The 23511-nt window shown below is 43.9% G+C and overlaps 1 protein-coding gene across 4 annotated transcripts in view; it reads left to right on the plus strand.

The window, feature by feature from the left end:
• Window positions 1–23511, plus strand: part of SLC36A1 (solute carrier family 36 member 1) — a 96029-nt gene that overhangs the window by 17660 nt on the left and 54858 nt on the right. For 3 of the 4 annotated variants that reach the window (XM_081231638.1, XM_081231635.1, XM_081231636.1), the window contains exons 5-9: window positions 206–301; window positions 2349–2433; window positions 3017–3235; window positions 9576–9674; window positions 14346–14512. In XM_081231638.1, coding sequence (XP_081087764.1) covers window positions 206–301; window positions 2349–2433; window positions 3017–3235; window positions 9576–9674; window positions 14346–14512 — 666 coding nt within the window. Of the gene's footprint in view, window positions 1–205; window positions 302–1793; window positions 1844–2348; window positions 2434–3016; window positions 3236–9575; window positions 9675–14345; window positions 14513–23511 lie in introns of all 4 variants that reach the window. The other variant, XM_081231637.1, reaches the window with a different exon arrangement.

The following is a 23511-nucleotide window of genomic DNA, read 5'->3' on the forward strand; positions in this document are numbered from 1 at the left end:
ACCAGATGGTTGTTAATTATAAGGGAAGTAACCGTCCCATTGACCTAAGACTTCTGCTCCTTGAAAGCATCAGACCCAGGACTCAGTGGTATGTCTAGGGTGGCTGATGGGGAACCGGCCCAGGTCTCCGTGAGCTATGTTTGTTCTGTCATTGTCGTTGTCTGACCCCTGCACTCTGCCCTTCCTCTCCCTCCCCTCCTCCCAGACTGAACAAGCCCTTTGTGGACTATGGGGATACGGTGATGTACGGCCTGGAAGCCAGTCCCATCTCCTGGCTCCGGAACAATGCCCACTGGGGAAGGTAATGGGTTTCCTTTTTCTTTGTGGCTGTGGCCGCCCAGTGTGGAGGCCTTCAGATAGGGAGGTGAGGTGTGGGAGACAGTGCAGCTAATGGGAAGAACATTGCTTGGGTCTGCGGACTTGAGTTCTAGCTTAGCTCTGCCAGTGGTCATTTGTGTGACCCTGGGCTATGTGACCCCTCCCTTCCCTGGGCCTCAGTTTCCTCATTGGTAAAACTTGGGACCTGGCCTGAAAGATATTGAAGGGCTCTCCCAGCTTTGACAGCCTGTGACCAGTGATTATATTTCATCCCCTTGTTTGGTCAACAGATATATTTAAGCACACTCTTATAAGTGGTACAAAACAATTTTAGGTATAGGGAGGAGGGTTTCCCTGAGGGATATTATGTAGTCCTGGCCCTCCAATGGATGGAGAAAGATGCATGGGAATTTTGAGAACAAGAGATCAGGAATAGGATATACCAGTAGAGAGAGTCATGAGCTAGAAATACACCGCAGAAGCCCTGAGAGGGAGGAGCCCTAAAGGCGCTCTTGTCCGCCGTGGCAGATGAGAAGCGCACATGATAGGAGCTTTCAGGGCAGGGCACTGGGCGGGAGGAGGAAGGCTTCAAGGAGGAGGTGAGGTGAACCAGAACAAATGGGTTTGTTAGGGAAAGAGACGTTTCAGGAGCTGGGTTGGGAGGTGTTTGGAAGTTTCTCCTTATGGTAACTTTTCAGATGCCTGGAGAGAAATATTCTACTGTTTGTTTCCTATTTGAGGAAACGGTACATGTAGATGTAGAAAATTGATAACATCGAGGGCTGAATCCTTTTTTTAAAAAAAAATTGAATCACATTAAAGTTATGTTCTCCAGAAAAACTCCTTGTTGTGGTCATAGGGAGACTTTTACCTTCACACATAGTCAGCTTCTTCCTGTGATGCAGGATTATGTAATTCTTTCAGCAAAGTCGTTTTCTGTGCCTGGGAGAAGCCAGATTGCCAAGTGACCACTGTTGGTTGGTTGTTAGTTGATTCTTTCTTCTCCTCTCTTCTTCTCTCCTCTTCCTTTCTTCATCTCTGTTTTTTCCTCTCTCCTCCTCCTCTCTTTCCCTCTGGCCCCATACCTTCCCCCTCCTTCCTTACTCCCTCCCTCCCTTCCTTCCTTTAATAAAATTAACGTGTGCTTGTGGTTAAAAAAAAAAATTTTTTTTTGGAACAAGTTAGGAGAACATAAAGTGAAGAGTAAAAGTATATCCCGGTCACAGTTGCATGGGTTTTCTTTTGGAATTTTCTGAATATATACAAACATACACACATTCTTAACATTTTTTACACTAATTACCATACTACGCATACTGATTGGAAACTTGTTTTGTTTTGTTTTTTTCCCTTAGAGGTCTTAGACATTTCTTTATCAGCACATGTAGATTTAACATATTCTTTTTATCTGCTGTATTCTGTTTCATCTCATAATGGGCTATAATTTAATCATTTTCCTTTTGATGACCCCTTAGGTTGTTACCAGCTGTTGTTGTAACAGTGCTTCAACCAGCAGCCTCTTTTGGTACATCAATTTCTGTGTCCTTATGTGAGAGTTGGTTCATCGATCCAAGTTATAGAAAGAGATCCGTGAAGGGGTCCGCTTCTTGGGCTTTTATACTGAGGGTTCCCTGTAGCTTTAGGACAAACAGTGTGAGAGGGGATAGGCGGGCCATGGGAAGGGGGTAGCCAAGGGGCTGGGTAGTGGTCCTGGTGTATGTGCTCCGCCCCGGGCAGTGCAGTCTCAGGACTGTCTCGAGTCTGCCTGACCGCATGCAGCATTCCTGACACGAAGCCAGGAAGGGGACCTCGGGAACCACACAGATAGCACCTTCTTCACCTTCCTCCAAGGCTCTAGACCAGTGGCATGTGGCACATTTTCTCCTCTTGCCTGGGCAACACTCATCCTTGTCACCTGATGGGAAGGGTCTGTGATGACTTGGGAATAAGTGCTGTTCAAACACCTGTCTCTCTGGCAGTCTTGCTTGCTATCATTACGATCTTTGTCTTCCTTCCTTCCCCACCTGCAGGCACACTGTGGACTTCTTCCTAATCGTCACGCAGCTGGGATTCTGCTGTGTCTATTTTGTCTTTCTGGCTGACAACTTCAAACAGGTAAGCCCTGGTAAAAAGAGAGACTGGCAAGAGATGAGTGGACTTTCTGTTTAGGGTCTCTTCCAAGCCAGTTTTGTTCAACACAAGAATTGAGATCTTAACACTTTATGTAAAACAGTGTCAGTGTCGTTTGATTTTATCTAAAGACCCAGGGCATGGGACTTCCCTGGCAGTCCAGCAGTTATGACTCAGCAGTTCCACTGCAGGGGGCACAGGTTCGATCCCTGCTCAGGGAACTAAGATCCTGCATGCTGCGTGGCATGGCAAAAAATAAATAAATAATAAATAAATAAGTAAATGAAAATTAAAAGAAAAAAAAACTTTATAGAGACCCAGGGCGTCGAGAAACCTCAGGATGTCTTGCTGTCCTCCTGTCTTTAGGTAAGATGTGATCAAACCCAGCTCAGACATTCATGTGGCTAACAATCATGAAGATCTCCAAAGGCAGTTCACCGACCACTAACTTTCTATGTGGCCTTCTTCACACACTGAGCCTTTAGCCAAGAACCCCTTCCGGTGGAAGGGCCACTGGCCTTTGTCATTTGAGAGGCTTTCTCTGCTGCTTTTCTTCCCCTCATTCTAGGTGATAGAAGCAGCCAATGGGACCACCACCAACTGCCGCAACAACGAGACGGTGATCCTGACGCCTACCATGGACTCGAGACTCTACATGCTCGCCTTCCTGCCCTTCCTGGTGCTTCTGGTGTTCATCAGAAACCTCCGAGCCCTGTCCATCTTCTCCCTGTTGGCCAACATCACCATGGTGGTCAGCCTGGTTATGATCTACCAGTTCATTGTTCAGGTATGACCCCAGGCTCCCCGCTCCACCTATTAAATAATCAGAGAAACAAAGAAAGTGAGTAAGTGGAACATAAATAGGGGTTTGTTACTTATGAGCAGTGTACTTAGTTAGGTTAGGGCTTCTCAGCATGGGCACTGTTGACGTTTGGGCCGGATAACCGTTTGTTGTGGGGCTGTTCTGTGCATCGCAGGATGTTTAGTAGCATCCTGGTCTCCACCCACTAGGTGCCAGTAGCAACCGCTCCCCAAGTTACGACAACCAAAAGTATCTCCAGACGTTGCCAAATGTCCCCAGGGGGGCAAAATCACCCCCACTGAGATCACTGGTTTAGACTTTTTCCCAGTTAGATAATTAAGACATGATCATTATATAAGATTGGAAAAGGGCTTCCCTGGTGGCGCAGTGGTTGAGAGTCCGCCTGCCGATGCAGGGGACACGGGTTCGTGCCCCGGTCTGGGAGGATCCCACGTGCCGCGGAGCGGCTGGGCCCGTGAGCCATGGCCGCTGAACCTGCGCATCCGGAGCCTGTGCTCCGCAACGGGAGAGGCCACAACAGTGAGAGGCCCGCGTACCGCAAAAAAAAAAAAAAAAGAGACTGGATATATGTATATGTATAACAGATTCACTTTGCTGTATACCTGAAACTAACACAACATTGTAAATCAACTATACTCCAATAAAATTATTTAAAAAAAAAAAAAAAGATTGGAAAAGAGAGAAAAATATTAAGATGATTCTTATATTAACTTATAACATTTATATTCTTATATTAAATAATATAAGAATCATCTTATTATATAATATATTGTAATAAGGAATACTATATTATTATTTTACCACTCCAGTTTTGTTTTTTGTTTTTTTTTTGCGGTACGCGGGCCTCTCACTGTTGTGGCCTCTCCTGTTGCGGAGCACAGGCTCCGGATGCGCAGGCTCAGCGGCCATGGCTCACGGGCCCAGCTGCTCCGCGGCATGTGGGATCTTCCCGGACCGGGGCACGAACCCGCGTCCCCTGCATCGGCAGGCGGACTCTCAACCACTGCGCCACCAGGGAAGCCCTACCACTCCAGTTTTATATTTATTTGTCAGAATTGTAAATCCGGTGATTATTCCACCTCACATAGCCCATGTGGGCAGGTCTGTGGGGAGGTGCAGGAGAGGACATCTGTATATAGATGGGTAGAAGATCAGGCTGAGGAAAATGTGCCCTTAAACACTGGTTGATAATAGACATTTGCCAAGACTTGAGAAAAGGAAAAAAATGAAAGCATGTGAATAAAAGAATAACTTTTAAAAAAAGGTATGTACATTTAATTCCCCAAATAACTCATCAATACATACTTATGAAAATACAGACAACGCAAGTACCTTTTGAACACTCCGTCTCCACCCTGAGTCTCCTCCACTCTGGGACCCTCTGTGTGTGTTTCTAGGTCCTGTGAATGCATTTACACACTGTATTCCTATGTAGAGAAATATATAAAGCAAAAATTGGTTTTGTGGGGTTTTTTAACATAATTAAAAAATTATTATATGTAGTGTTCATCTGCTTTGCTTTTTTTCTTTGACAATGTCTCAGAAAGCCTTCCATGCTGATATACCTATTTATCTCATTCTTTTTAATTGCTAAATAGTATCTCAGAGAATAGACGTGTTGTTTCATAGCCTGTCAAGTCATGTATCATGTGTAGTGTCATTTAGTATTATGACAGTGAATATTCGTATGCCTTCCTTTTTGTGGACACGTATAAATACTTCTCCAAGATAAGCATCTAGAGGTGCTAGAGACGCAATTGCTAGACAGTGTGCACTGTAGAATTTTTTATATTGCCAAGTTGCTTTTTCCAAAAGCTATTTACCAATTTCACGTTGACTCCCTTCCACAGTTTGTAAGCAACCCCTTCTAGCCACACTGTATCAATCTTTTAAATTTGGCTCAGTCTGACAGGTGAACATTACCTCATTTTCACAGTCTGCTTAACAGTGACCTGGTTACCCCCGATGAGGTTTCTAGGAGAACAGTGGGTCGTAAAATACAAGGACTTCCTGTTCTGAGGAAATGACATAATGAATTTACACTAACAGTGTAGTCAGCATTCACTGGTATTTCCTTCTCCCAGTAAGTCAGGTGGATGGCAGATATGGACTCTTCTCCTGCAGAACTATTTTCTTTTTTTTTTTTTGAATACAAATTTTTTATTCTGGGTGCTTTTTACCATTTCAAACATCATAAATAGCAAAAGACAAACAAACAACAAAAAAACCATATTGCAAAAACAATACAAAAAGATTTAAAATATATAATTTACATATAATAATCATGTAAGTATATGTCTTCATTATATATATTTTATTCATAATTTTGTTTATAGCTTTATTTTAGTATCTTTTATGGTTCTAGTAATGTAAGTGATATCCTTTATAAAAAGCCTTCCAGTATTCTTACTAGCAGTCAAGGTGCAAGAATGCCAAATCAAACTAGCCAAGCATCTAAGCAGAACTATTTTCTAATGCATAAAATAAGACAGCTGTCCATGTCCCATTTTTTTATGGGACTGGAAAGGGGACCTGTGAACGCATGAATGACAATTTCCAGAGAGTTTCTTTCCCTATCTGGCCAATTAAGTTAAAACAAGCAAGGGTAAATAAATGTATGATTTAACTTTGTAATTAGAGATCTCAGTCAGTGCCTAGGACACACTGCGGTGAACGCTAAAGACAAAAACGGGTGATGCCAGCTCACGTAGACACCGCATTTAATTTCAAACCACTGCAGGTTGTTGGACTGTGATCGTTGCTGTGATCCGAGGGCTGGGATGGGAATATGGGTTCCATAGTCCCCCCGTGAAAGTAGTGTCCATCCAGGGCATTGTCTGTGCCTCGTACAACCTGCGCTTCTGGATGAGGCAGCCCTGCTGACTTCCCGAGAGCGATTCTGAGCGTGTCTCTGGGCTCAGCCAGGAGGTGGGTTGTGATCTGATAGTGCCATCTGCCCGGGTCTGGCCGTGTGTCCAGGAGCTTCAGTTTGAGGTGGCACACAGCTAAAGATGCCCCTCTGGGTTGTTTTTGTTGTTGCTGTTAGCTCTGTCCCATCTTGGCATTTTGCCCTCTTTACCTTGCTATTTCCTCCTGCTGTCCAAAGTTCCTGAATTTTCACCTAAACCCGAGCCTGTACATGACCGGTGCTCTTGCGCCTCAGGCTCATGCCATTGTAGGAAGTCGCCTGATGCCTTCCACCTGCGCAGCTGTCTTCATCATGTTCATGACAAATGGCACAGTTCTAAGCAGAGTGCCTTGCCCACAAGGGCTCCTAATAAATCCAATAAATGTGTTATCACTGCATATCCTTAATTCTTTTTTTGTGGCCGCATCTCACAGCTTGTGGGATCTTAGGTCTCCTGACCAGGGACTGAACCCGGGCCATGGCAGTGAGAGCTCGGAGTCCTAACCACTGGCCTGCCAGGGATATCCTTGATTCTGATATGTATTTTTTCACAGTTAATAACGTTTCCAAAATTGGAGTACATCTGACAATCCTTATGTACATTTAACAGCATTTTTTTCAAAAAGCTGTTACAATTACATAATGTGGTACAAATGAGGAGATAATATGTTGCAAGTGAGCCGATTTTAATTTGTACATTTCTTTGTAAATGAAAGTTTTTCCCCAAGTTTAATTCGTTGGAGTGTAAGGCAGTAGCAGTCATTATATATGTAGAATTATAAATTCCTTCTGCTGGTCTCATTCACACCAGTATCCCCAGACATGTATTTTGAAATTCCCCCTCTGATATCTCAGCCCGATCTGATATATGACTCTGGGCAGTAGTCATCCATTAACCAACAGATCCACTAACCTCCTGTTTTCAGGAACTTCAGTTACACTGTGACTCAGGGATAATTACAGGGTGATCTCCCCCTCATATTTCGTCAAAGAACAAAAATATTTACGAGTCTTGTCTTCATTCTAGGAACTGAAGTGCTTCTTTTTTATTTTTTATCTTTTGGCTGCGTTGGGTCTTCATTGCTGCGTGCAGGCTTTCTCTAGTTGTGGCAAGCAGGGGCTACTCTTCTTTGCGGTGTGCGGGCTTCTCATTGCGGTGGCTTCTCGTTGCGGAGCACAGGCTCTAGGTGCACGGGCTTCAGTAGTTGCAGCACGCAGGCTAAGTTGTTGTAGCACGCAGGCCCTAGAGCGTGCAGGCTTCAGTAGTTGCAGCACATGGGCTCTAGGGCAGGCAGGCTTCAGTAGTTGTGGAGCGCAGGCTCTAGAGCACAGGCTCAGTAGGTGTGGCACACGGGCTTAATTGCTCCGCGGCATGTGGGATCTTCCTGGACGAGGGATCGAACCTGTGTCCCCTGGCAGGTGAACTCTCAACCACTGCGCCACCAGGGAAGTCCCTGAAGTGCTTCTTATGAGAGATCTAACTGATTTCTTAGCAGGGGCTCAGAAAAAAAAAAAAAAAAGAAAGCATTTAAAAGATCCTTTTTATCTTAGGAAGACTATAATATAATTGCTTTGAAATCTTTCAAAGAGAAGCCTATTACAGAGAGGAATAGTAGATCTCTTTTTGCTCTCTGATATTATTCCATCACACTGTTAGAACATGCCCCATATCTCTCTAGAGACCTCTTTAGTGAAATCAGTTTTAAAAGATTGTAAAAGGCAGTTTTAAAGTCATTTTTTAATCTAAAGGCCAAATTCTGAAAGGATGGCAGCTTCTGTCTCCTCTGAGTCCTGCTCCTTCGATACTGTCCATCACTGAGGACTCTTGCCCATTGGTCAGCCAGGTGGGTACATACTTACATTGTACCTGCAGTTATCAAGTGCCTTGGTTTTTATTTGCCTTCTTTTTTTTTTTTTTTTTTTGCGGTACACGGGCCTCTCACTGTTGTGGCCTCTCCCGTTGCGGAGCACAGGCTCCAGACACGCAGGCTCAGCGGCCATGGCTCACGGGCCCAGCCGCTTCGTGGCACGTGGGATCTTCCCGGACCGGGGCACGAACCCACGTCCCCTTCATCGGCAGGCGGACTCTCAACCACTGCGCCACCCGGGAAGCCCCTTGCCTTCTTTTTAAAATGCTTTTTTTGCTATTCTTTTCCCCATATGTGCCGATACACCTGTTGTGTGCCTATCAAAAATATTTTCCAAGTGTTGATTTACAGAATTTTTGAAAAAAGAGAGAAAGGGAAGTAGAGAAAAAAAGAGAAAGTGTTCATCTAAAAATCTACCACCTTTCCCTCCAGCTTTATCTGTGTGGAGTGTTTATGTAGTTATATCATGGTGAATATATAAATTTTAAAAATATTTTTCTCATTACTATTTCATAAGCAGTTTTCATGTACTACTTAGTTATCCCACTCTTTACTTTTTAAATAGTGCATAATATTCTGGGGTTTATTGGATGTGCAGTAAACTAACTGTTCAGATGTTTGGGAGCATTTAGGTTGTTATCACTTACTGTTAAAAAGCCTTACTCGGGGCTTCCCTGGTGGCACAGTGGTTGAGAGTCCGCCTGCCGATGCAGGGGACACGGGTTCGTGCCCCGGTCTGGGAAGATCCCACATGCCGCGGAGCGGCTGGGCCCGTGAGCCATGGCCTCTGAGCCTGGGCATCCGGAGCCCGTGCTCCGCAATGGGAGAGGCCACAGCAGTGAGAGGCCCGCGTACCAAAAAAAAACAGCCTTGCTCAACTTTTTTCATATTTTCATCATTTTTTTTTCTACTTAGATTATATTTCTGGGGATGGGATTACCTACTGAAAGAACATGATTCTTTTTATGCAGTCTCTAACGTTTGAGGTTTTTTATAATAAATTTATTTTTTTAGTTTTGGCTGCGTTGGGTCTTTGTTGCTGTGTGTGGGCTTTCTCTAGTTGCGGCAAGCAAGGGCTACTCTTCGTTGTGGTGTGCGGGCTTCTCATCGCAGTGGCTTCTCTTGCTGCGGAGCACGGACTCTAGGTGCATGGGCTTCAGTAGTTGTGGTTCGCAGGCTCTAGAGCGCAGGCTCAGTAGTTGTGGCGCATGGGTTTAGTTGCTCGTGGCATGTGAGATCTTCCCGGACCAGGGATTGAACCCACGCCCACTACGTTGGCAGGCGGATTCTTAACCACTGCGCCACCAGGGAAGTCCCAACATTTGAGTTTTTAATGGTACTTTGGGCTAGTCTTTCCCCAAAGCAAGTAGGGTTTTCTCAGCTTGATGGAAAAAAAAAAAAAAGAAAGGCTATAAATGACCCCAAATCATCCGTCCCAAACTTAGGAAAGGTTTGACCTGTCTGATGCTGTGGTTGAAATCATGAATCTCTATATAGCCTTTGCTCTGTTTTATTTTCTCTCTTTCAGGATATCCCAGACCCCAGATTCCTCCCCTTGGTGGCATCCTGGCGGACCTACCCTCTGTTCTTCGGCACGGCCATTTTTGCATTTGAAGGCATCGGGATGGTAAGAGTTGCACTGTGATTCTCTGGTGCCCTCAGTGTCCTTGAGGTCTGCTTTAAGGAATGCTGAGGAAATGCTATTAGAAATTATCTTCTGAGTCTTATTGGCCAGTTAGTGAACAGCGTTTCAAAGACTCCACTGAAGTTTCCCAGCTCCAGCTTACTTGGAAGTAAGTTGTATGTAATTTGAGAATGTTTCCCTTCAAGCCCTCTCTGTTGCACACTCATCTCCTGTGTGTGCAGTAAGCAGCAGTGCAGGGCAATTCTGAACACAGGGTCTAGTTTCAGACTGACTTGGGGTGAGTCCCGGCTCTGCCAGAGAGTAGCTGTGTGACCTTGTGCAAGGACTCGCCTTCTCAGAGCCTTCATTGTTTGCTTCTGAAAAGTGGGCTTAATGTTTAGTAGTTGTTAGGATTAAATGAGATATGTGTAAAGTGCTTTGTATGGTCCCTGACATATGGTGAGCATTAAGTACTTTTTCTTTTCATTAATAATACTATTGATTTTATCGTTAAGTCAATAAACATATGAATGAATTCTCTGCCCTGGAACACTGTTGAGCTGTATTTTCCTTGTATAAATGAGTAGCCTTTACTCCCAGCTCAGCTTCCCCGTGTTGGTGCTGTGATTTCACCAAATTCTTCTCCTAAAGGGAGGAATCTGTCACTCAGGTGTACCTGTTTTGGTTTTTATTTGTGTTTTTCATAGTAAAGGTCCAGAATTCTCTGAAGAAAGTTATTAGCTCTGCTGGCCTAGGGCTTAGGAAATGGGAAGACACTTCTTTCATGGAATATCTTTTTGTCCCCATTTGATTGTCCTGTCACCTTATACACTTTTAAGAAAACCTAGAAGCTGGACATTTTTTGTCACAATTTGAGGAATTGCCCAGGTGGTGTCCATGGAACGTGAGGCTCTAACAACATGGGGGAGGCTTTTCGAGTGATTGTGTGTACGTGGTTGTCCTGAGGTTTTGAACCTTTCCCTGTGCTTGCTCTTGGGGCTTCTCATCGCCCAAGAAGAATGTCTCATTTTTTAAAAAAATTTTTAAATAAATTTATTTATTTATTTTATTTTTGCGTTGGGTCTTCGTTGCTGTGTGTGGGCTTTCTCTAGTTGCGGCAAGCGGGGGCTACTCTTCGTTGCGGTGCGTGGGTTTCTCACTGCGGTGACTTCTCTTGTTGCGGAGCACGGACTCTAGGTGCATGGGCTTCAGTAGTTGTGGCTCGCGGGCTCTAGAGAGCGGACTCAGTAGTTGTGGCTCGCGGGCTCTAGAGCGCGGGCTCAGTAGTGTGGCTCGTGGGCCTAGTTGTTCCGTGGCATGTGGGATCTTCCCAGACCAGGGCTCGAACCCATTTCCCCTGCATTGGCAGGCAGATTCTTAACCCCTGAACCACCAGGGAAGCCCCAGAATGTCTCATCTTGATTCACAGACATATATGGTTTCCCTGCTGCTGGGGCAGAGGCCTGAAGGGGCCTGTATTATAGCAGGAGAAAGAGGTCCCAAGCACTCGGGACTGGAAAGAAGAGGCTGAGTGAGTGCAGAAAGAAGCCCGGGTTTCTTTAGGAATGTTGTACTGCATTTGTCAGTTTCCCCTACCAGCACAGGGCAGAAATTGCTCTTTGCTTCATTTCATTAGCTGAGACTTGGATACGGAGTGATTCTGTAATCGTCATTATCTGTTACTTCAAGATTTGTCCATGTTTTCCCTTTTTACAATAGAGACACTGCTGTTTTGACCCTTAGTTTGGATCTGAGTGCTGTTGGGCATGACCGGTAAGAGCAGTGGACTCACTGGGGCTTCCCGTGTTCTCTCTGTTTCTGCACCATTTGGCCTGGGCTGGCCGGGCTGGAGGAGATGGGCACCCTGCCCTCTGGCTCCTGAGACTCTCCATAGAAAGAAACTGAAGGAAAGCTTAGAAACTGTTTCTCATTGGATGTGGATCAACTGAAGCTTGAGCCCCTTGAGCCGGTCGGTGGGGGGAGCGGGTGTTGCTGAGGGCCAGTTGGAGATACAGAGCAGTGATACGCCCCAGAGCCCCAGGCCTGCACCAGGCTCGCTGGGTGTGTCTGGCTCAGATCTGTTCTGCCTGGTGGCCGCAGGCCTTCAAGGAAAATGAGCGTAATGACAAGATCAAAGACAGTTGGGGACGGGGGCGGGGGAGGGGGGTGGGCGCGGGCAGTTTGATGTTGCCCTGAGTCACGTTTCGGGAGTCAGACCACCCAGGGGCAGTTGACAGCAGATCATGAAGGTTGTCACAGTCACGCTTGCTATTTTCCCTGTGCCTAGACGAACCAGCCTTCATTAAGGGCCTTTCCTAACAGTATGGAGGTTCCTCAAAAAACTGAAAGTAGGGACTTCCCTGGTAGTCCAGTGGTTAAGACGCCTCGCTCCCAATGCGGGTTTGATCCCTGGTTAGGGAACTAACATCCCACATACCACAACTAAGCCCACACGCTGCAACTACTGAGCCTGCGCACTCTAAAGTTGGTGCGCCACACCTAGAGAAGCCCACATGCTGCAACGAAGACCCAGCACAGCCTAAATAAATAAATAAATAATAAATAAAAATAAATTTATTGAAACAAAAACCTAAAAATAGAGTTGCCATGTGATCCAGCAATTCCACTCCTGGGCATCTACCCAGACAAAACTATAATTTGAAAAGATACATGCACCCCTGTGTTCATAGCAGCACCATTCACAATAGCCAAGACGTGGAAGCAAGCTAAATGTTCACTGACAGATGAATGAATAAAGAAGATGTGGCGGGGCTTCCCTGGTGGCGCAGTGGTTGAGAGTCTGCCTGCCAATGCAGGGGACACGGGTTCGAGCCCTGGTCTGGGAAGATCCCACATGCCGCAGAGCGACTAGGCCCGTGAGCCACAACTACTGAGCCTGCGCGTCTGGAGCCTGTGCTCCGCAACAAGAGAGGCCACGATAGTGAGAGGCCCGTGCACTGCGATGAAGAATGGCCCCCGCTCGCCACAACTAGAGAAAGCCCTTGCAGAGAAACGAAGACCCAACACAGCCAAAAATAAATAAAAATAAATTAATTAAAAAAAAAGAAGATGTGGCATACACACACAGACACACACAAACACAAACACACACACAATGGAATATTACTCAGCCATTGAAAAGAATGAAATAATGCCATTTGCAGCAGTGTGGATGCAACTAGAGATTATCACACTAAATGAAGTAAGAAAGAGAAAGACAAGTATCATCTGATATCACTTATATGTAGAATCTAAAATACGACCCAAACAAACATATCTACAAAACAAGAACAGACTCACAAATAGAGAGAACAGACTTGTGGTTGCCAGGGGGTCGGGGGTAGGGAAGGATTGAGAGCTTGGGATTAGCAAATGCAAACTATTACATATAGGATGGATAAACAACAAGGTCCTACTGTATAGCACAGGGAACTGTATTCAATATCCTGTGATAAATCATAATGGAAAAGAATATGAAAAAGAATATATATATGTATGACTGAGTTACTTTGCTGTGCAGCAGAAATTAAACACAACATTGTAAGTCAACTATACTTAAAATGTTTTAAAAGAAAATTTTCATAATAAAAATTTTAAGTATTAAAAAAAGAAAAAGGGGCCTTTCCTTGGCTTTGGCTAATGTTAAAGAAAGTCCTGGACTTCCCTGGTGGTGCAGTGGTTGGGAGTCTGCCTACCAATGCAGGGGACACAGGTTTGAGCCCTGGTTCGGGAGGATTCCACATGCTGTGGAGCAACTAGGCCTGGGTGCCACAGCTACTGAGCCTGCGCTCCAGAGCCCGCGAGCCACAGCTACTGAGCCTGCATGCCACAACTACTGCAGCCTATGCACCTGGAGCCCGTGCTCCACAACGGGGGAGGCCACCACAATGAGAGGCCCATGCACCGCGGCTGGGGAGAGCCCGCGTGCAGTGGCAAGGACCCAACGCAAGCAAAAATAAAATAAATAAATTTAATTTAAAAAAAAAAAGAAAGTCCTCTGCTGTGAGGGAGAAGGCCGTGAGGATCAGTGGTTTGAAATAGGAGTCTGGAAACTGGGTTTTGTTATACATCTCCACGAGCCTCAATCTCCAGGGTCCTCTCGGTTTCTCTAACTTGGAGATTTCACTTGTCACTGCTAGTGCCCACCCCTTTTGAGGTAAGGAGACAGTTTCTGGGAACTGGAGTGGCAGTTTTCCCTGACCTGCATTTTGCATTCTTGGGACAGCTTAGCAGAGCTGTGACTTCAGGTGAGGTACAGCTGGCTTGGGCCACCATCGGTGTCTCTTCCTTGTTGCGCTGGGTGGGCATGATGCGAGAGGGCCTGCTGGGTGCCTTGCCACCTGCATTTGAGAAGCAAACAGCACTCCTAGCCCACAGGGATCTTGTAGCCGGAGGCAAAGAGCCAGACTGTGCCAGGAGTCCTGGCTTCCGGGCCTGCCCGCCCTTACCTCCTGGGACTTCCTGCTTAGACAGCAGGCTCCAGAGCTCCTCCAGCTCGGCAAGTGTAACTAATGAGGAAAAGCTTGCGTTTGTCTGTCTAGTCAAGGGCAGATGTGCTTTGGGAGAATTTGGGGATAGAGAAGGTACTTTTTTCTGAGAATATTACTTTGTTGTTGTCATTGGCCATTAATGTTGCTTTATTCTATGCTTTCTTTTCTCTCACTACTCTCCTAGGTTCTGCCCCTTGAAAACAAAATGAAGGATCCCCGGAAGTTCTCGCTCATCCTCTATGTGGGAATGGCTATCATCACTGTCCTCTACATCAGTCTGGGGAGTCTGGGGTACCTGCAATTTGGAGCTAACATCCAAGGGAGCATAACCCTCAACCTGCCCAACTGTTGGTATGTGGGGGAGGATGGAAACCGGGGAGCACTGGGTTCTCTAAAAATTAATAAGGGTCAGAATGTGTATTTTTCCTCCTCCCTATCTCTTAAATCAGCCCACTTCACTTTAAAAAAATGTTTTTCATTTTATTTATTTATTTTTGGCTGCGTTGGGTCTTCGTTGCTGCGGGCAGGCTTTCTCTAGGTGCGGCAAGTGGGGGCTACTCTTCATTGCGGTGCGCAGTCTTCTCACTGCAGTGGCTTCTCTTGCTGCGGAGCATGGGCTCTACGCACACGGGCTTCTGTAGTTGTGGCACGTGGGCTCAGTAGTTGTGGCTCGCGGGCTCCAGAGCACAGGCTCCGTAGTTGTGGCGCACGGGCTTAGTTGCTCCATGGGATGTGGGATCTTCGCAGACCAGGGCTCGAATCTATGTCCCCTGCACTGGCAGGCGGATTCTTAGCCACTGCGCCACCAGGGAAGCCCCAGCCCACTTCACTTTAGCTCTCACTTGCCACCAGCCCCCAGCCTAGCACCATCCCTCCTTGGCTGCCCAGTAAGCCTTTTGGCTGGTTTCCCTGCCTGGGTCTGACTCTCTCTCCAAATCTGTTCTCCTCCTGTTACCCGTGTGAGCCATCTAACCCTTAGTGCAGTCATGTACTTCCCCACTGAGAAGGCTCAAAGGCTTCCTTTAGTTCTTATGATAAAGAGGAAACCTTCAGGTGCAGTCAGGGCCACTCAGGCTCTAGCCCCACCCCTACCTTATTCCTTCTCAGTGAGGAGGACTCAGCCTGGGCGTCACTCTGTTTGAGAAACTTCTCTGATGTCTCAGCCACAGCAACTTCAAGTCTAGGTCAGTGGCCCTCCTCTCTGTTGCCCTGGAGCCCCATGAGGATCCTGTCCTAATTCTTCTCCCATTGTGTTGTAGTTGTCCGTTTACCTGTACTGTGATCTCCCTACATTGTAAGCTCTGAGGGCAGCAACTGTCCAGTTCTTCATTTTACTCCAAGCCCCTGGCACAATGCTTGGCATACGATCAAAACCCAGTGAAAAGTTTTTGATTGAAAAGGAGGACTAAGCGCTGAGACTGTGAGGCATTTATAAATGAGGAGAGGTTACCAGGAAGCCAGTGGGGCACAGAGGATAGAGGTGATCTGCCATGTCCCAGGTCTATGGCCTTGGACAGATCACAGCTTCTCACTGCCTCAGTTCCCCTTTCTGGGAAATAAGAATAGTCATTTCTGCCAGGATTGTCATGAAGATCAAAAGATGTGTGTGAGGGCTTCCCTGGTGGTGCAGTGGTTGAGAGTCCGCCTGCCGATCCAGGGGACACGGGTTCGTGCCCCGGTCCGGGAAGATCCCACATGCCACGGAGCGGCTGGGCCTGTGAGCCATGGCCTCTGAGCCTGCGCGTCCGGAGCCTGTGCTCCGCAACGGGAGAGGCCACGGCAGTGAGAGGCCCACATACCGCAAAAAAAAAAAAAAAAAAAAAGATGTGTGTGAGCTTTCTAATACTGTACTGGCACTATGGAGAAGTAGGATGCTGCAAGAGCTTTATGCTTTGGGTGAGTCATTCTGATGGAAATGGATGCTGCATGGATTGGTTGATCCCCTGACTGATGGTGCCATTTCTCCCTGGAGATCTGAGCCCAGAAGGGTCAAACATCCAGTCCATTGACCTTGAACCATACTAAATAGATGGAGAAAGAGGAAGGCAAACCTGCCTGCTTCCCAGCTTCTGCTGTGCCTGTCCCGTGGCTGTCACCTGCTGCATGTGCAGGTGCAGATGGAGCCTCTCACCGTGGGCCCGGGATGCTTGGGAACCTTTCTGTATCTCATTTTCCCTAAGTCATGGTTGGTGTATTGTAGAGAAGCACTGAGACATACTGAAATGCTTCCTAAAAAGGTAGATGTCACAGGGTGTGTCTTAAGCAGCAGTTCTTTTCGGAAGATTAGTTTCATTGCAAAGAGCAGCCGTGAGCAGATTCTGAGAAGCTTGTCGAATGCCCTAGGGATCAGAATAACCTTTCAAGCCAGTCTGGTTTTAGAGCTCTGATCAGTGAGGCATTGTACAAGGACAGATTGAGAAGACTGAGAAAAACATTTTTTCAGGAGTATCAGTGTTTCACACAGGACACCCCAATCAGCAGGGCTCTGGGGACTAGGTTAGTTGTATGGCCAGCCAAGTGGTAGCCCTGAAATGGGCTTTTGTTTTCTGAAAGTCTTTCTCTTTCCCTCTGATGCCTACTTTTAAATTTCCAAATTTAAAGGGCTCCTGCCCTTTCAAGATGGAAGAGTCGGGTGGTAGCTCGCATAAGTGAAAATAAATGGATCAGGAGCCGCAGAAGCAGCCCACATAATCTGAAGCCATAGCTGAGCATCTGTCTTCTTTCCTCTGATGTTTCAAACCCAGCTACCCTAATCTTTCTGCCTCCATTCGGGTGTGATTTATTTGGCCATCCCAGCAGGTGACTATCCTGATTCTAGACTTGTCAGCACTCCAGAAGGCTTTGGTGCTGCACTGAGTTTAATTATAGAGCCACTAGCTGGTTTTTTCCCCAAGGATTTTTATCATCTCTTCTTGGAGCAAGTAAGATGTTTTGGCAATCTCAGTTTCTCCCAGAGTGTTCTGCTCATAGCATTAGAACATCTTCTAGGTATTAATTTCGACCACAGAGGAATTCCGTATGCATCATGCATAATATAATCACCACTTTTAAATAGATTTCCAAAGGAGGGAGGTCCGTGTTTCTCGCTTCATAATGCATGAGGGTCTTATTTGAAGTGGAGCTTTGCTTACGGGCAGTGTCCTTCCCTTTAATGATCAAGTCAGTTCTGTGAATACTTACTGATCAAACCTTTTTACTCCTCTGCACAGTCCTAGGCCTGGGATAAGATAGAGATGTCCCATGGTGAGTTAGCAGTCTCCCTGAGAAGCTACCCATGAAGCAGTAGTAGGATAGTAACCCTAGTGGAATGGAAAGATGGATTTTGCTCCTGCCTCTTGCCCTGTGTGGTCACTGTCTGATTCTAGGGAGCACTGAGTTGGATGGGAAGGATATAAATAGGCTTGTTGGAGTTACATTGCATTTTTTTAAATAACATCTTTATTGGAGTATAATTGCTTTACAATGGTGTGTTAGTTTCTGCTTTATAACAAAGTGAATCAGTTATACATATACATATGTTCCCATATCTCTTCCCTCTTGTGTCTCCCTCCCTCCCACCCTCCCTATCCCACCCCTCTAGGTGGTCACAAAGCATCGAGCTGATCTCCCTGTGCTATGCGGCTGCTTCCCACTAGCTATCTATTTTATGTTTGGTAGTGTATACATGTCCATGCCACTCTCTCACTTTGTCACAGCTAACCCTTCCCCCTCCCGGTATCCTCAAGTCCATTCTCTAGTAGGTCTGTGTCTTTATTCCCGTCTTGCCCCTAGGTTCTTCCTGACCTTTTTTGTTTTCTTAGATTCCATATATATGTGTTGGCGTATGGTATTTGTTTTTCTCTTTCTGACTTACTTCACTCTGTAGGACAGACTCTAGGTCCATCCACCTCACTACAAATAACTCAATTTAGTTTCTTTTTATGGCTGAGTAATATTCCATTGTATATATGTGCCATATCTTCTTTATCCATTCATCTGTCGATGGACACTTAGGTTGCTTCCATGTCCTGACTACTGTAAATAGAGCTGCAATGAACATTTTGGTACATGACTCTTTTTGAGTTATAGTTTTCTCAGGGTATATGCCTAGTAGTGGGATTGCTGGGTCGTATGGTAGTTCTATTTTTAGTTTTTTGAGGAACCTTCTTACTGTTCTCCATAGTGGCTGTATCAATTTACGTTCCCCCCAACAGTGCAAGAGGGTTCCCTTTTCTCCACACCCTCTCCAGTATTTATTGTTTGTAGATTTCTTGATGATGGCCATTCTGACCGGTGTGAGATGATATCTCATTGTAGTTTTGATTTGTATTTCTCTAATGATTAATGATGTTCAGCATTCTTTCATATGTTTGTTGGCAATCTATGTATCTTCTTTGGAGAAATGTCTATTTAGGTCTTCTGCCCATTTTTGGATTGGGTTGTTTGTTTTTCTGATATTGAGCTGCATGAGCTGCTTGTAAGTTTTGGAGATCAATCCTTTGTCAGTTGCTTCATTTGAAAATATTTTCTCCCATTCTGAGGGTTGTCTTTTCATCTTGTTTGTGGTTTCCTTTGCTGTGCAAAAGCTTTGAAGTTTCATTAGTTCCCATTTGTTTATTTTTGTTTTTATTTCCATTTCTCTAGGAGGTGGGTCAAAAAGGATCTTGCTGTGATTTATGTCATAGAATGTTCTGCCTATGTTTTCCTCTAACAGTTTGATAGTGTCTGGTCTTTAATCCATTTTGAGTTTATTTTTGTGTATGGTGTTAGGGAGTGTTCTAATTTCATACTTTTACATGAACGTGTCCAGTTTTCCCAGCACCATGTTATTGAAGAGGCTGTCTTTTCTCCACTGTGTATTCTTGCCTCCTTTATCAAAGATAAGGTGACCATATGTATGTGGGCTTATCTCTGGGCTTTCTCTCCTATTCCATTGATCTATATTTCTGTTTTTGTGACAGTACCATACTGTCTCGATTACTGTAGCTTTGTACTATAGTCTGAAGTCAGGGAACCTGATTCCTCCAGCTCCGTTTTTCTTTCTCAAGATTGCTTTGGCTAGTCGGGGTCTTTTGTGTTTCCATACAAATTGTGAAACTTTTTGTTCTAGTTCTGTGAAAAATGCCAGTGGTAGTTTGATAGGGATTGCATTGAATCTGTAGATTGCTTTGGGTAGTAGAGTCATTTTCACAATGTTGATTCTTCCAATCCAAGAACATGGTATATCTCTCCATCTACTTGTATTATCTTTAATTTCTTTCATCAGTGTCTTATAATTTTCTGCATACAGGTCTTTTGTCTCCTTAGGTAGGTTTATTCCTAGATATTTTATTGTTTTTCTTGCCATGGTAAATGGGAGTGTTTTCTTAATTTCACTTTCAGATTTTTCATCATTAGTGTATAGGAATGCTAGAAATTTCTGTGCATTAATTTTGTATCCTGTTACTTTACCAAATTCATTGATTAGCTCTAGTAGTTTTCTGGTAGCATCTTTAGGATTCTCTATGTATAGTATCATGTCATCTGCCAACAGTGACAGCTTTACTTCTTCTTTTCCGATTTGGATTCCTTTTATTTCTCTTTCTTCTCTGATTGCTGTGGCTAAAACTTCCAAAACTATGTTGAATAAGAGTGGTGAGAGTGGGCAACCTTGTCTTATTCCTGATCTTAGTGGAAATGATTTCTGTTTTTCACCATTGAGGACAATGTTGGCTCTGGGTTTGTCATATATGGCCCTTATTATGTTGAGGAAACTTCCCTCTATGCTTACTTTCTGGAGGGTTTTTATCATAAATGGGTGTTGAATTTGTTGAAAGCTTTCTCTGCATCGATTGAGATGATCATATGGTTTTTCTCTTTCAATTTGTTAATATGGTATATCACATTGATTGATTTGCATATATTGAAGAATCCTTGCATTCCTGGGATAAAACCCCACCTGACCATGGTGTATGATCCTTTTAATGTGATGTTGGATTCTGTTTGCTAGTGTTTTGTTGAGGATATTTGCATCTATGTTCATCAGTGATATTGGCCTGTAGTTTTCTTTCTTTGTGACATCTTTGTCTGGTTTTGGTATCAGGGTGATGGTGGCCTCGTAGAATGAGTTTGGGAGTGTTCCTCCCTCTGCTATATTTTGGAAGAGTTTGAGAAGGATAGGTGTTAGCTCTTCTCTAAATGTTTGATGGAATTTGCCTGTGAAGGCATCTGGTCCTGGGCTTTTGTTTGTTGGAAGATTTTTAATCACAGTTTCAATTTCAGTGCTTGTGATTGGTCTGTTCATATTTTCTATTTCTTACTGGTTCAGTCTCCGCAGGTTGTGCATTTCTAAGAATTTGTCCATTTCTTCCAGGTTGTCCATTTTATTGGCATAGAGTTGCTTGTAGTAATCTCTCATGATCCTTTGTATTTCTGCAGTGTCACTTGTTACTTCTCCTTTTTCATTTCTAATTCTATTGATTTGAGTCTTCTCCCTTTTTTTCTTGATGAGTCTGGCTAATGGTTTATCAATTTTGTTTATCTTCTCAAAGAACCAGCTTTTAGTTTTATTGATCTTTGCTATCGTTTCCTTCATTTCTTTTTCATTTATTTCTGATCTGATCTTTATGATTTCTTTACTTCTGCTAACTTTGGGGTTTTTTTGTTCTTCTTTCTCTGATTGCTTTAGGTGTAAGGTTAGGTTGTTTATTTGAGATGTTTCTTGTTTCTTAAGGTAGGATTGTATTTCTATAAACTTCCCTCTTAGAACTGCTTTTGCTGCATCCCATAGGTTTTGGGTTGTCATGTTTTCATTGTCATTTGTTTCTAGGTAGTTTTTGATTTCCTCTTTGATTTCTTCAGTGATCTCTTAGTTATTGAGTAGTGTATTGTTTAGCCTCCATGTGCTTGTATTTTTTACAGATTTTTTCCTGTAATTGATATCTAGTCTCAATGCATTGTGGTCAGAAAAGATACTTGATACAATTTCAATGTTCTTAAATTTACTGAGGCTTGATTTGTGACCCAGGATATGATCTATCCTGGAGAATGTTCAATGAGCACTTGAGAAGAATGTGTATTCTGTTGTTTTTGGATGGAAAGTCCTATAAATATCAATTAAGTCCTTCTTGTTTAATGTATCATTTAAAGCTTGTGTTTCCTTATTTATTTTCATTTTGGATGATCTGTCCATTGGTGAAAGTGGGGTGTTAAAGTCCCCTACTATGAATGTGTTTCTGTCGATTTCCCCTTTTATGGCTGTTAGTATTTGCCTTATGTATTGAGGTGCTCCTCTGTTGGGTGCATAAATATTTACAATTGTTATATCTTCTTCTTGGATCGATCCATTGATCATGATGTAGTGTCCTTGGTTTCTTGTAATAGTCTTTATTTTAAAGTCTATTTTGTCTGATATGAGAATTGCTACTCCAGCTTTCTTTTGATTTCCATTTACATGGAATATCTTTTTCCATCCCCTCACTTTCAGTCTATATGTGTCCCTAGGCCTGAAGTGGGTCTCTCGTAGACAGCATATATACGGGTCTTGTTTTTGTATCCATTCAGCCAGTCTATGTCTTTTGGCTGGAGCATTTAATCCATTTACATTTAAAGTAATTATTGATATGTATGTTCCTATTCCCATTTTCTTAATTGTTTTGGGTTTGTTTTTCTAGGTCTTCTCCTTCTCTTGTGTTTCCTGCCTAGGGAAGTTCCTTTAGCATTTGTTGTAAAGCTGGTTTGGTGGTGCTGAATTCTCTTAGCTTTGCTTGTCTATAAAGGTTTTAATTCCTCCATCAAATCTGAATGAGACCCTTGCTGGGTAGAGTAATCTTGGTTGTAGGTTTTTCTCCTTCATCACTTTAAATATGTCCTGCCAGTCCCTTCTGGCTTGCAGAGTTTCTGCTGAAAGATCAGCTGTTAACCTTATGGGGATTCCCTTGTGTGATATTTGTTGTTTTTCCCTTGCTGCTTTTAATATTTGTTCTTTGTATTTAATTTTGGATAGTTTGATTAATATGTGTCTTGGCGTGTTTCTCCTTGGGTTTATCCTGTATGGGACTCTCTGTGCTTCCTGGACTTGATTAACTATTTCCTTTCCCATATTAGGGAAGTTTTAAACTATAATCTCTTCAAATATTTTCTCAGTCCCTTTCTTTTTCTCTTCTTCTTCTGGGCCCCCTATAATTTGAATGTTGGTGTGTTTAATGTCCCAGAGGTCTCTGAGAGTGTCCTCCATTCTTTTCATTCTTTTTTCTTTATGCTGCTCTGCAGTAGTTATTTCCACTATTTTATCTTCCAGGTCACTTATCCGTTTTTCTGCCTCAGTTATTCTGCTATTAATCCCTTCTAGAAAATTTTAAATTTCATTTATTGTGTTGTTCATCATTGTTTGTTTGCTCTTTAATTCTTCTAGGTCCTTGTTAAACGTTTCTTGTATTTTCTCTATTCTATTTCCAAGATTTTAGATCATCTTTACTATCATTATTCTGAATTCTTTTTCAGGTAGACTGCCTATTTCCTCTTCATTCGTTAGGTCTGATGTGTTTTTACGTTGCTCCTTCTCCTGCTGTGTGTTTTTCTGTCTTCTCATTTTGCTCATCTTACTGTGTTTAGTGTCTCCCTTTTGCAGGCTGCAGGTTCGTAGTTCCCATTGTTTTTGGTGTCTGCTCCCAGTGGCTAAGTTTGGTTCAGTGGGTTGTGTAGGCTTTCTGGTGGAGGGGACTAGTGCCTGTGTTCTGGTGGATGAGGCTGGGTCTTGTCTTTCTGGTGGGCAGGTCCACGTCTGGTGGTGTGTTTTGGGGTGTCTGTGGACTTATTATGATTTTAGGCAGCCTCTCTGCTAATGGATGGGGTTGTGTTCCTGTCTTGCTAGTTGTTTGGCATAGGGTGTCCAGCACTGTAGCTTGCTGGTCACTGATTGAAGCTGGGTCTTGGCGTTGAGATGGAGATCTCTGGGAGATTTTTGCCATTTGATATTACGTGGAGCTTGGAGGTCTCTTGTGGACCAGTGTCCTGAAGTTGGCTCTCCCACCTCAGAGGCACAGCACTGACTCCTGGCTGGAGCACCAAGAACCTTTCATCCACACGGCTCAGAATAAAAGGGAGAAAAAATAGAAAGAAAGATAGAAAGAAGATCAAATAAAATAAAATAAAGTAAAATAAAATAAAGTTATTAAAATTAAAAATTATTAAGAAAAAATTTTAAAAAAGTAAGAAAAAACAAAAAAAAACCGCACAGACAGAACCCTAGGACAAATGGTAAAAGCAAAGCTATACAGACAAAATCACACACAGAAGCATACACATACACACTCACAAAAAGAGCAAAAGGGGAAAAAGTAATAAATCTTGCTCTCAAAGTCCACCTCCTCAATTTGGTATGATTTGTTGTC

The sequence above is a fragment of the Mesoplodon bidens genome, assembly GCF_964165515.1.
Source record: "Mesoplodon bidens genome assembly, chromosome: 4".
In the NCBI taxonomy this organism is placed as follows: domain Eukaryota; kingdom Metazoa; phylum Chordata; class Mammalia; order Artiodactyla; family Ziphiidae; genus Mesoplodon; species Mesoplodon bidens.